The sequence below is a fragment of the Epinephelus moara genome, chromosome 12 (genome assembly GCF_006386435.1).
Source record: "Epinephelus moara isolate mb chromosome 12, YSFRI_EMoa_1.0, whole genome shotgun sequence".
Taxonomy (NCBI): Eukaryota; Metazoa; Chordata; class Actinopteri; order Perciformes; family Serranidae; genus Epinephelus; species Epinephelus moara.
This window is the reverse complement of record NC_065517.1, coordinates 21847262-21860478: the sequence shown is the minus strand read 5'-3', so window position 1 is coordinate 21860478 and position 13217 is coordinate 21847262. Positions and strand designations below refer to the sequence as shown.

At 39.2% G+C, this 13217-nt stretch overlaps 1 protein-coding gene across 3 annotated transcripts; it reads right to left on the bottom strand.

Moving 5' to 3' along the window:
* Positions 1 to 329: 329 nt before the first annotated feature.
* Positions 330 to 12088, bottom strand: aida (axin interactor, dorsalization associated). Of its 3 annotated transcripts, none has more exons than XM_050058652.1 (11): positions 11552 to 12088; positions 10794 to 10860; positions 10648 to 10701; positions 8296 to 8350; positions 8140 to 8203; positions 7929 to 8032; positions 7753 to 7761; positions 6421 to 6543; positions 6185 to 6307; positions 3996 to 4113; positions 330 to 3908 (listed from the first exon to the last, which is right to left on the bottom strand). In XM_050058652.1, exons 1-11 carry the CDS (start codon positions 11656 to 11658, stop codon positions 3809 to 3811), a joined length of 924 nt encoding a protein of 307 aa, XP_049914609.1. In that variant the 5' UTR covers positions 11659 to 12088; the 3' UTR covers positions 330 to 3808. The 3 variants fall into 3 exon arrangements, with proteins under 3 accessions (XP_049914609.1, XP_049914608.1, XP_049914610.1); XM_050058651.1 differs by having other exon boundaries at positions 7753 to 7764; positions 11552 to 12087; XM_050058653.1 differs by lacking the exon at positions 7753 to 7761 and having other exon boundaries at positions 11552 to 12087.
* Positions 12089 to 13217: the final 1129 nt, after the last annotated feature.

Genomic DNA, 13217 nt, shown 5'->3' with positions numbered 1-13217 from the left:
GGGGGCAAACACTTTTTCACACAGGGCCATGTAGCTTTGGATTTTTTTCTTCCTCATTAATAAAACCCTTCATTTAAAAACTGCATTTTGTGTTTACTTGTGTTATCTTTGACTAATGTTTAAATTTGTTTGATGATCTGAAACATTTAAGTGCGGAAAACATGCAAAAAAGTAAGAAATCAGGAAGGGGGCAAACACTTTTTCACACCACTGTATATACTTTTCTACGTGTCAAGGCGTTTGCTTTATTTGTAGAAAATAAGACATACATCTGAGCTGCTGCGAAGACAGAAACATGCTGATGCTCTGGATGAAACCACCAACCAAGCTGCTTCATTTGTAGTTTATTAGAAATTAAAAGCATTGTAAATGTTCGATACAATCCCCGTCAGTCTGTCAGACAAAACTCAAAGCGCTCCACAGGCCTCGCTTCACCCCGTCTTGTCGCGCTTCATCATACACACACACAGTTACTGTATACTCAGCAGTTAGTGTATCTTACAGTTAATTTACAGTCCTGAATATTGTGACGTTACAAAAATAAAATCTGAAATCAAACATGTAGATGTTTTTAGTGAACACAAACATCTGCAGAGTCAGACAGGAAACATAAAAACTTACATGCAACTTTAATTAAAATAAAAAAAGCCCTTAATGACAGGGTGGTGTGAGATCTCAGAAGGTAGTAGTGGGCTCAAGGAGAAGACGATTCCTGTCCTTTGCCGGTAAAGATGCATCCTCTATAGATCAAATATATCTGTATACATAACATCTGATCTGCAGATTAACACTTGGTTTAAAAAGAAACGCTCCCGGGGCAGGTGACGATCGTCCAACCTGAACGTTTCTGCTCGCTTAGAAAAAAACATCTGGACCGCAACACTGAATACAGAATCATGCAAACCATGCTGCATCCAATTTAATCTTAATGCATTTATAAAACCGTATGAAACTGTATTTAAATATAGTAAATCCAATACATACTGAAGCAGGAACACTGAACTGAGATGGAGACATTTAACTGCTACTCTTATTAATTCTGTGCTGAAACAAATATTTAGTACAGAAATTATATTTGAGATATGTCCTGACAAAGCCGACACCACGTTTAAAAATGGTCAGTGCATCATAAAATGACACCTACTGTATGTTTCACCTATACCTGCACCAGTTTAACATGACAGATGCCACTGCTGGATTCAATACTGTCTGTGACTTTTTAAGTGTTTAGGATTACTATTATATATAATTATAAATGTGCTGTTTTCATCTTATGATAGCTTTAATGTAGAGACAACGGCGTGCCAGCTGAAACTTGAAGAACATATTGAACAGCAGGAAGAGCTCTGATTGGACATGCACACACGACAGCTGCCCAATCAGAGTATCTGCTGCTTTAAATTAAGGCCGCACTAATCAAACGCGTTATACTTTTAACAACTCAAATGACTAATTGTTAAAGTGGAAACTGTGAATGTTAAAGCACATAAATTCTGAGATGATTGTAAATTAATTTATCTAATACTCTTTAAAAATTATTTTTGTGATCCAGATTTTCTCAGACACGTCACTACTGGGAGAGTCTTTTCATAAAACTAGGCTGTCTATGTGGTAAAAAGACGAAAATACTTTTGAGATTGGTGCCAGAGAAAAAAGAAAAGGGCTGTGACATTTGCTTTTGCTCAAGAGGTAGAAAACCTACAACTACCAGAATGCACTGCACCAGTCCCACTAGTGGGTGACACAATGCAGCTGGGCCGTTTGGCAAGGAAACTCTAAAAGAAGGAGAGGACATGACGTCAGTTTCACATTGGAGCCAGACTTTGTTGTCAGTTCTATTGGAGTTAAAAGGAGAAGACATGGCAGTCACACTATAACCCATCATATCTTTAGTGTTTCAACTTTGACTGAAAAATCCTTCCACCATATTTAAGAAACACACATTATACGATATTTATCTAAATGTGCACATTTGTTTTTCTTGTTACTGGTCTCCAAACAGATCATGGCTCTGTCCGTCAGCTGCATATTCAACTTAAGCCCATGTTTGCTCTGAGCTACATCATGAAACGCAGCCAACCGGGACGGGTCAGTTCAATTCAATAGAACATTTGCTATCACTCTCTGACACCGCAGCTCTGTTTGTTTCTGTTACACCTTCACCAGAGTTATCGCTTAACATTAATGATTTTATCCCCAAATTAACATAGGGCGTCCACTGACTATCGTAGCTAAACAAAGTCCAACTGCTAACTTAGTTCACTGACGAACAAAGCAACAAGTACCGGTAAGTAATGGAGGTCCAGATTTAGCGCCACCTCCTGATTATATTTAGAAACATTATAGAGCATCCTAACGTTAGCCCTCCTGATTATTAAATATCCTTAACTGTTTGAAGGTTGGTCAGTAATGATATCAAATACATGTAGCCTACAATACTTCCTGCTAGCAGCAGGTAGGTTAGCGATCTTGGACCCAACAGGGGCAGCTGACGGACAGAGCCGTGATCTATTTGGAAACCAGTAACAAGGAAAACGAACATGCACATTTAGATAAAACACAGTTGACAAAGTTTGTTTGAATCTGGTGGAAGGATTTTTCGGTCAAAGGCGAAACAACAAAGATATAATGGGTTAGAGTGTGATTTGCCCTCCCACTGACTTAAATAGCAGTGGCACCAAAGTCTAGCACACATGCAAAATTCGAACGCTGTCACTGACGTCATGCCTTTTCTGTCTTTTATAGTTTCCTTGCCGTTTGGTAAATTGACACAGGAAACAAAATGGCGGCAGGTCTGGTAACAAACGATCTCAAATTACATTTCAACTGTAAGCTAATACATGTTAATGAAAACATTTTCGGCAAGAAATAGGCAACACAGTAACAGAATCTTGGTTTATATTTCATCAGCGCGGCTTAGTTCCACCATGTTTTTGGCTTGTAGCGCCGAGATGTGGCTGCTGGTAAGATGGAGGCAAGTTTACCACACTTTATTAACACAGTGGTTCCCAACTGGTCCAGACACAGGGTCCAGATTTATCTTCAGTCATTAGTTCAAGGTCCTCACAGTTTGATTTATTCAGCATCATACTTGTGTTTGACCATGTGGTTGAGCTAGTTTGCTGTCTCTGTCATGTAGCTGTCCGTTAGTCACTTACTCTACAGCAGGGAACGGCACTTCTGGGAACCACTGCATTAACACAATCGGTAAAGTATCTCTTTTAGCAAGAATAAATAAAACTAAATTATTAATTTGGGGAATTTAATTATTTTTATGCATTTAATAAATTCATCGAATCAATTAATAATAATTAAACACGATGAAAGTCTGTAATCGTGGCACACACAAACCATTGTGGACTAACTTTTAATATCTGCAAACACTGATACTGTTTGCATTTTGTGTTATTTATTCAGGGAATGACTTTGCAAACTCCACATGAAACTCAAATGAAGCACCTGCAGTAACTCACGTTGTGTCCCATTTACCAAAAATCAGTGAGCTGAGGAAGACTGGAGATGAGGTGGGTTGACTGTTTCAACATAACCCTGCTGTGATATGAACGCCGTGTGTCTCCACCTGGTCATAGGCAAACGTATTTAGAGTGTTTTTGGAGGAGGGATACGCACTTGGCAACAGAATCAAAGAATACAAAACTCTTTACTTTCTTCATATACTCATTGGGAGAAAAAACGACCTTGGTTTAGTATTGCTGGATGTGATGAGGTGGAGCACCACACTCTGCTGGATGTGGGTGCTGGGAGAGATTAAAAAGAGGGCGGGTCAAAGTTCGAGGCGCGCTGCGACTTAGCTGTCCTTGTGTAACGTCTGATGGAGATGGAGATAGAGTTGTTTCTTTGTTAGAAGCTGCAGTTTCTTCCTCTTGAAGTCTGTGGGCTTCTTGTACCTGAAATCAAAGCAGGTTCAGTTTATACGTCATGTTTCACAAAGGAATCGCTCACATGATTTAAATGTCACGTGTCAGTGGACTCACAGTTCGATGACGATGGGGCCGGGTTTGATCTCGTCCATTTCCATGAAGGCAAAACATTTAGTGCTGGTAAACCTCTTTTTGGGTTTGTAGTGCTTGAATTCGAAGAAGATAGCTGCTCCTGGAAGAACGCACAGTGGGTTTCACAACATTAACTAAAGGGTTAACATACTAAATAATTACTGCACATCTAGACCCCAGTGGCATTAAAGGATAAGACTGGCCTTACTCTATACTTCGTTCGTCTCGGTACGTTTTCATGCACAGTGAAACCGAGCAACAGGTATAGCTCGACTACGCCATTTAATTGGACTACTGTCCTTGTCCCAGGATACAAGCACAGGAGGGGAATCCATTTATTGACAGAAGTATGTCCGACTCTGCTACAATAGGCAACAATATGCCCCCTTTCAGCTTGTGTTATTGGACCTTTTTCTGGTTGACCTATCTCGTCACAGACCAAACAATCGACAAGTTAGCTACGGTTAGCTAGCGGCAAACTGGTGCCATAATGGACAACTTAACAGCTCTGTACATTTCGGCTCTGCATGGTGATTTCGCCATGTTGTTTCCAGCTTCTTCCTCTGTTATGCCTTTAATACTATTCGAGTTCCAGGTTGCAAGTTTTTTTTTCCTAGGATGGCGAAGGCAAGACCCGCCCCACTCTGCCCTACCCTAACCAATCTCATTCCTCATGCCTAGCCCTAACCAATCCAGCCAAAAAAGGCAATGACTACTAGCCAATCAGAGGGAGAGTAGGGTGAGCCGTGCCTTTGCCATCCTAGGAAAATCAAATTACCTTCCAGGTCACAGCCCGGGGCGGAAACTGTGGAGCATGCAGAGTGCCAAGGCCAGTTTGGGTCCGATTGACCGCAGACATGCAGGTGTAATTTGACTCCCGAATGCATTATCTGGGTGTGTTAGTCCTACTTTGAGAACTTCGATTTAATACGATTTTAGTCAGGCTAACATGTTTACATGTACTTTAAAAGTCTGGTTTAAGATGGACCAACACAACAAATCAATTTTCTCTAATATCATGTAAATGTACTGACTCAATACTTTTCGAATGACCTCCCTTGTCTGTGACGTCGTGTGGCCGCGAGCCGGATGAGTGTTGGAGATATCGGCCGTAGAGATTGCTGCCTTCTCTTGAGTATAATGAACTATAATGGTACTCCTTGTGGTGCTCAAAGTGCCAAAAAAAAACTGACTAGGAACTATTTTATTTCTACCGAACTGCACACATTAAGCGAATCACAGTGCAGAAGGAAGTGTGCATCTACTGCTAGCTCACCTAGCACCACTGAGCTAGCTAATGTTACAGCTCAGCCGAGGTAGGCGCCATTAATGATTACTTCTCAAGCTGTCACAAGCCTCTCTTCCGTGAGTAAATGAACCTTTTCTTTGTAGTTGGCGATGGAGGAAAATAGTTCCTACATGACATTTGATTGCTATATCATAGGCAAACTGGAGTTGCTTGAGTTTCTTGAAGACGTTTCACCTCTCATCCAAGAGGCTTCCTCAGTTCCAACAGACTGGTGCAGAGTCGCAGGCTCTAAACTCTGTGTGGGTGTGAACCCTTACAAAGTCGTTAGAGTCACCTGTGCTCTGAGATTCAGAGTCGTTAAGATCACCTATGAGTCGTTGACCCACCCAGCCATCATGTGTGTCTAGTTGCCTACGATATAGGACTTAAGATTACCATGACCTGGATGACTGAGAATCTTCACTGACATCCTGCTGACAACAAGGTCTGTGGATTATCTTGAGTAACAGGGTCATGATTTTTGGAAGGAGACATTGCTGTTGAGTGCAACCGACTTCCGTTATATTGGAGAGAAGGCAGACATCTCTACAACTGATATCTCCAACACTCCGCAACTCACACCAAAACAACCTAAACTGATGGACAGCACTGCAGGTAAGAGGATAAGCATGTATTTTTGATTCTGGGGTGAACTGTCTCTTTAACATACAGTACATTAACAAGCAGTTGTGCCTTCAGTATGCCTTCAGTGCCCACTGTCACTGTACTGACAAATCCTGTGCGACAGTGTGACTCATTCTGTGTCTTTGATAGTGACACAGAGGGATAAGATATAAAAATCTTTAGCTACACAGACAGTGATTGTTAGTGGGATCAGTTCATTGTTGATTTCCATCTTTGAAATGGAAACAGACAACTTTACCTTTTGGTAATCTCTCCACATGTCTCTGGATCTCCACGTCCACGCTGAAGTGAATGTAGGTGTCTTCCTTCCTGGAGGCCACAGGTGTGTCCTGCACTGGGTTCACATCTATGCCGTTCAAATCTGCAGCCAGAGAAACAACAGTGTGATCTTGGTTTTGGCAAATCAAATGTTTTATACTCAGATTTAAAGGTGATGTACGTCAGCAGCATTCTCACAGAGATGTGAACAAGTACCTTTGACACTGATGGTCATGTACGGATCGATGCACTGCCCAGCATCCTTCAACCCGATTTTTTCGATCTTTAGTGTGAGTAGTGTCATCCCAGGCTCTGAGGGTAACCGTGGCAACAAGGTACCTGTAGAGGACAAAGGTTGCAGACAGTTGCCTTAACAACAGAAAGAGATGTCATCTGAGATTAGCCAATAGCAGGCAGTATTTTCAGTGGCATGCTCTTCACCATCAGGTTACACGCTTTAGTGTCTGGGACTGATGAGGCAACATTTGTTTTTGTCAGTGGAGTCTGGCTTTGAAGAGAGCACGGATGAGTTTCACTTTCAGTTTATCAACTGATGTTCTGGTATAGCTTTGCTGTTGTTTAACACGGCCCCCGATCACTTCAATTTATCAAGAATTTTCTCAGATTTCAGATTCTTTTTTCACCGGAGGCACGCGATTAAACGCCCAGGCTCTTCTACTAGTCTGGTGCAGCTACACACTTTGACAAATAAAGGCCTGTCGCAATTAGAAGCCTGGTCTGGTTGCCAAGCAGTTCATCTTTTTGAAAGTTCTTTAAATCTATAAAACCCAGCTCAGACCAAAGATTCACAGTGAGACAAGTTGAAACGTGCAACATGCATGCAGCAGCGACCCACAGCGACCCACCATCCGACACCAGCACACTGTGAGGACGGAAACAGAGGACTCGGCAGGGACGGAGCACCTGCTGCAGCAAGCGAACACGCCATCTGCGGCCATTTTAACTTGACCAGCAGACTTCACTACAAGCTGATTGGCTGTTGAAACATGTTCTAAAACCAGACACTGGCGATTTGACCAGCTGAGTTGCACGTGACACCATCAGCCGGCGTGAGTCGAGCTCAGACCGGCCAGTTCACTCCGCTGCAACTTTTCTCTGCAACGTTCTAAAACGGTTTCGTCTTGTCAGCAGCGGCTCTACTCCGAGCTCCCTCCAGATGTCAGAAGGTGTTTCTCATAAAGATTAATCCAACTTCTGAATATTGTTGTAACAGGATAAAGTGGTGTTGTGTCGGTGTGCCGGGTGGCGTATAACAAGTGTCATAACATAACACATAATTGATGTTATTTGAAGCCTAAAGGCCTGTCCCAAATATAGGCCTGTTGAGTTTAGTGATTTAAGCAAATATTAGCCCGGGCTATTAATTGAAGTTTTATGGAAACTTCTATAAAAATGATCATTTCAGAGTCCCTTTACATTTTTGTCAGTTCAGCAACAGGCCATGTGTTCCCACTAACAGGCAGTGATAAAAACACGCCGGTCATGCAGCAGAGAACGAGTTCAGACGTTGGTCGATAAAAGCCGTACCTTGTGAAGCTGCTAATGAGGCAGGCAGGAATGAGCGGTGAAGCCATGCACAGCACCGACAGAAGGAAACAAAAAGACACACAGTCAAACAGCCCTCCCAAACAACAGGACAACATGACACAACAAACGTCCCTCAAACAGCAGGTGTGTTTGATTAACTGTAACAGACACAGTACCGGGGGCTCTAGGGGGGAAAGCCTCTATGGATCCTGTTCCTGCTGCAGCGTCCTCCTCCTCCTCCAGCTCCAGGTTCTCCTCTTCACCTGGAGCGAAGATTTTCCTGACAGAGGAATGGCAGGTTAGATGACGTCAACGCTCACGCAGGATGTTCTGTAAAATACAGGCTCAAACTCGCAACAGTGAGAGATATAAGTAAAGGATATTTACCTTAGGGGCACTGGCTGCACATCAAAGGGGAATTTTTTGTTGTAGGTCAGAATATTTTGAATTACTGCAGACACAAAAGGAGGAAGATCAGAATACACAGTCACGACAGCAGCATTAACAAGGTGACACTTAGTAACTCCCAGTCGCTACACTTACTGGTTTCCAGTTTCTTCAGCTCTTCTAACTTGAAGTCCTCCTTTGACTGTGTGCACTGCAGAAGAACAGACATATTTAATACTCTCATATGCAGCAACTGTTCCCATTTAAATAATTTGTAAGTGCACAAAGGTGAGAGTAGGTGGAAGCACTTGAATCACAAATACTGTCAAGTGGAAAGTTTGATATGTTCTTAAAAGTCCTCATCTATGCTGACGATTAATGTATTTATACATATACATATATATTCTTTTTAAGAAGCAACATTATTGGTGTATTGATTTGTTGTTCATCCTTATTGTTTGGGTGGTCACACCAGACAGGAAGGGAGGATGGGGTAGGATTTAAGTTGCATTTGTACACTAGTTCAATGATTCTCAAATAGTGTGCACACCTGTGGGATTTTGTGATAACCACACATTATTATAGCAATATTCAACTTGGTCTACACAAAAAGTGATGAACTAATTTTTAATTGACTGTATCAGTATGTTGTGCACACTCATTTCCTAATGAAGAGGTAAACTCTGCCTAAAAAATTTAATTTAATTTAGTTTAATTTAAAAACATCTTCACAGGAAACCTACTTGTCGCCGTTCATGCATGGGAATTATAAGTGTGTGACACATCACATTATCTTACATTATTTCCTGTTTAAATTAATGTGTTATTGGTCATTTGATGTAATTTTAAAAACTTTAAAATGAATCCTTGAATAATTTTGTTAAACATTTAATGAGTAATAGCTGGTTGTCGATTGTTATTTGATTTTAGTAAATAAAAACACACATTTATCAATCAATCAATCAATCAATCAATCAATCTATTTTATTTATAAAGCCCAATATCACAAATCACAATTTGCCTCACAGGGCTTTACAGTATACGACATCCCTCTGTCCTTATGACCCTCGCAGCGGATAAGGGAAAAACTCCCCAAAAAAAACCCTTTAACGGGGAAAAAAACGGTAGAAACCTCAGGAAGAGCAACTGAGGAGGGATCCCTCTTCCAGGACGGACAGTCATGATAAGAGTGATAACACAGGTTATACAGTCTATTGTATACAGATATAAATACAGGTGTGCCTTGGGCATAAAACGTTTAAAAACCACTGCACTAGACTGATGTTCGCTGATTGTTTTACATACTAAAAATAAATATTGCAAGTCATAAAAAGAGAATACGCAATTTCTTTGACGACTCAAAGCAACAAAACTTTCTGAAAGTTTAAACAGTACCATGAATAATAATTCCTCCTCTTGGAATTTGTGTGACTTTGATGACCCCTCAAGGCAGAGCATATGTTCGACACAGAAAGACAGTTTGTAAATTGTCTGTTTCTAGCAAAAATATTAATATTGAATACAAACAGGGATGCACGATATTGATTTTTTTTGTCGATATCTGATATGCCGATATATAACAACTTACTTGGCCAATAACTGATACAGATATCGATATATCCACTTTTTTTCTCCCACTTAATTTCAGTGATCATCAGGTCTCTTCTGTAATGGAAGTAGCATCATATTATGTATGTATACTCTTGTTGTGATGCCCCCCAGCAGATGGAGATATTAAATACGATGATTTTCAGAGTATGTAAAATTTTTTCATTGTGTCAAATAAAATAAAAAAAGCATGTTGGCCGATTCTGATGCCGTGCTGATATTATTGTGCATAATAAGTACAACTTCATAAAATCAAGGGATTTAGTTTTTCTTCACCAGAATTTTTTTCCTGACAGTATAATGAAGGCTGTGAATCAGCTTTAGACCATCATACAGTGAGATATGAGGTAATAAATTCCAACAAAAAATTAATAAAATAACTTTAATTAATAAAATATTTATATTGTTTATAAAAAAATTATTTAAAAATTAAATAAATAAAATAAAGTAAAAATAATTTTAAAAAATAAAATAAAAAAATAACAAAAATACATTTCATGTTAATTTAATTTTAATAAAGTAAACTTTGATAACACTGATTTAACGGCAGTGTTTTAAGCGAAGTACAGATTTTAACCTATCTTGTCTGTGTCAGGGAGGTTGATGAAGCTGAAAACTTAAATTAAGTCTGGTGTACTGTTTGTAACATGTTTTAAATTTTCAGAATATTTTGGTGGCTTGTCAAACATTTCTTAGAGTGTGGGGGATCTGAGAAGGTTTGGACTCATGACCTCACTATTTTACCTACTGATCCTCATTCATTTTTGATTGTAATGTTCATCTCTAAAGAACTATGGTCAAAATTTGTTATTTTAAGAGGTGCTCTTTAGATGTCTGTTTCTAAAAAACATATTCCACACACTGTGTTTCATACAGATTAAAGAAAACAATGCCACCCACCTGCAGACTGGCGCTCCTCATCTCCAGGCATGTTGCAATCTTTCCTAAAGTTTTCTAAAAAAAAAACAAAAAAAAAAAACACTTGTTAGTTAATGCAGAATATCTAACTCGTCTGTGCAGAGGTTACAGAGACACTTAATGATTACCTTCTGCTCCTCTGTGAAGTCTGATGAGTTTGTAGACTGGACCTCTTTCTGCAGCTGCCTCGCCAAACTAGAGAACACAGAGGTGAGTTAATGCTTTGCAGCAAACTTCTTGTAGTGTAAGATGACTTCATCGTGTATACCTGCGCCCCCTTCTGGTCACAAACAGAAGAAGTCATGACATATTTCATATTATTAATGCAATTTCATACAAAACAATAATTAGCAGACAGAGCAGATCACATCAGTAAAAAATGCGCAGACAAGATCTTGTGTGTGAGCAGGAAACATTACTCAGTGAGCAGATGAAAACCCACCCATAACAATAAGAGGGTGTGGCTGACTATTTCTCAATACTCTGAGGGAATATTGGCCCCATTTCTGCACTGCATGACACAAAATGAAACACACTGCACACAGCTCTGGATGCTTTCTCCATGACAGGACTCTCCCTGCACTCAGACTGCTGCCTTGAATGAGTCTGGGGTGCAACATCCTCACACACACACACACACACACACACAAGCGACTGTGCTGCTGCCTCTGCAACTGCCACATCACGTCATGGATGGGTAGGGTTTGTTTACTGCTGTGAGGAGCTGACTGACAGCTCACAGGCTCCAACTTCTTGTGAAGCACCGTGCAGCCACTGTCTCCTACATGCCGTTATCTCCCTGCACATTCAAGGATTCAAACAGAAGCAGAAGCATGGATGAAGCAGCTGTGTGACAGGCAGGACACACATGTTGAATGCAACTTACATTTGGTACTCATCTATAGCCTCCACTAATTGTCCCCACGAGTCAAAGTCTGTGCCTTTCCTAAAACTGGCGTGCCATTTCTGAATAGTCTTGTTGACATCAGACATGTTGGCAGGGCGGGTACTCGCGGCGCTCTCAGGGCAGCATAGCCGGGGAGGAGGCTCATCTACGGGGCTTCAGTGGCACCAAGCAGCGGCGGCGTCGTCAGCCCGGTTCTCTGCTGTCCGGAGCCGCACGGATACACCAGTGACACCCCGACCAAGCCCTTTCTGCCTGCTCACCCTAATATCGCATCCGCAGCAGAGAGGAAGTCCCGCCCGGAGCTCGGGGTGCGCGCGTTTTGGGACGCGGGGTCGCTCGAGTGGACGGCAACAGGATGTGGACGTGTTGGTGGTCGCGAGACACTGCTGCAGGAAATCATTTTTTTAAAGGCGCAATTTTTATTTATTTTTTTATTACCGTGTAAATCAAAATAAATGAGTAAATTAAATTTTGTTTTTGTTGTAAATAAAAAATTAAATTAAAAATATTTTTGTTTTGTTGTTGTAAATAAAAATATATATATATATGTTAATTAATGACACAAACATTTTTAATAAATATTCATTCCTATAGAAGCAACATTTTATCCAGAGCTGTTAAATAAATGTAGTAAAATATAAAATACAGAATCTGCTTCTAAAATATAATAAGTAGAAAAAGTATAGGCTAATGGGACTACATACAAGTATTAGTAGTACTCAAATGTACTTCCACCATTTCCATTAATTCCTCCACTGTGTAATTGCTATGAAACCTTTTATTTTAGAAAATATACATGTATTTATTTATTGATAAAAGTATTAGAAAACAAAACAAAAAAATATTTCCGTAATTAACTCTCTAATTAACTACAATTAAATATTTTTTGGCATTTTAAAAAAAAAAAAAAAAAAAAAAAGTTTTATTTGTTTGTAGATTATTATTAATAATAATAATAATATCAGTAATAATATTAATAATTTTATTGTTAACAATAATAATAACCTTTTTTGTTTGCAGATTATCATTATTATTATTATTATTATCAATGATAAGAATAATAATAAGAGGAAGAAAGAAAACCTGCTAACAAACAAAAAATAAATAAAAAATGCCAAAAAAAACAAACCCATTTGATAGTACTTAATTACAGAAACATTTTTTGTAATATTGTAATCTAATCCATTTTTCAACAAAGAAAAAGAGTATAAAAATAATAAGAAGAAAAACAAGAATAATATATTTTATTTGGAGAGTGCTTTTTATGGTACTCAGACACTTTACAAAAGTTAAAAAGGATCATAAAAATATAATACACCAAAATATATAGCACACAACATTATTCACACATAAAAAGCAATTTTGAATATGTGAGAAAATTAAAGAAAAAGAAAACTATTTGTTATTAAATATCTGTATACATGTAGAAGTCTTTTTTGTAAGTTTATAATAATATAAATATATAAAATAATTTATGGTTTATACATGAAATTTGAATATACACTTTGCCCAGTTTTTGTGACTAGCTGGTTACCATGGTGATTTTATGACAAGAAAATTAATTAACACTTGACAAAACTTTATTTTTAATGTTTTCTTGTCATACAAGATGGCATGATTGCAATGGGGCTGAGGAACAGTGTAA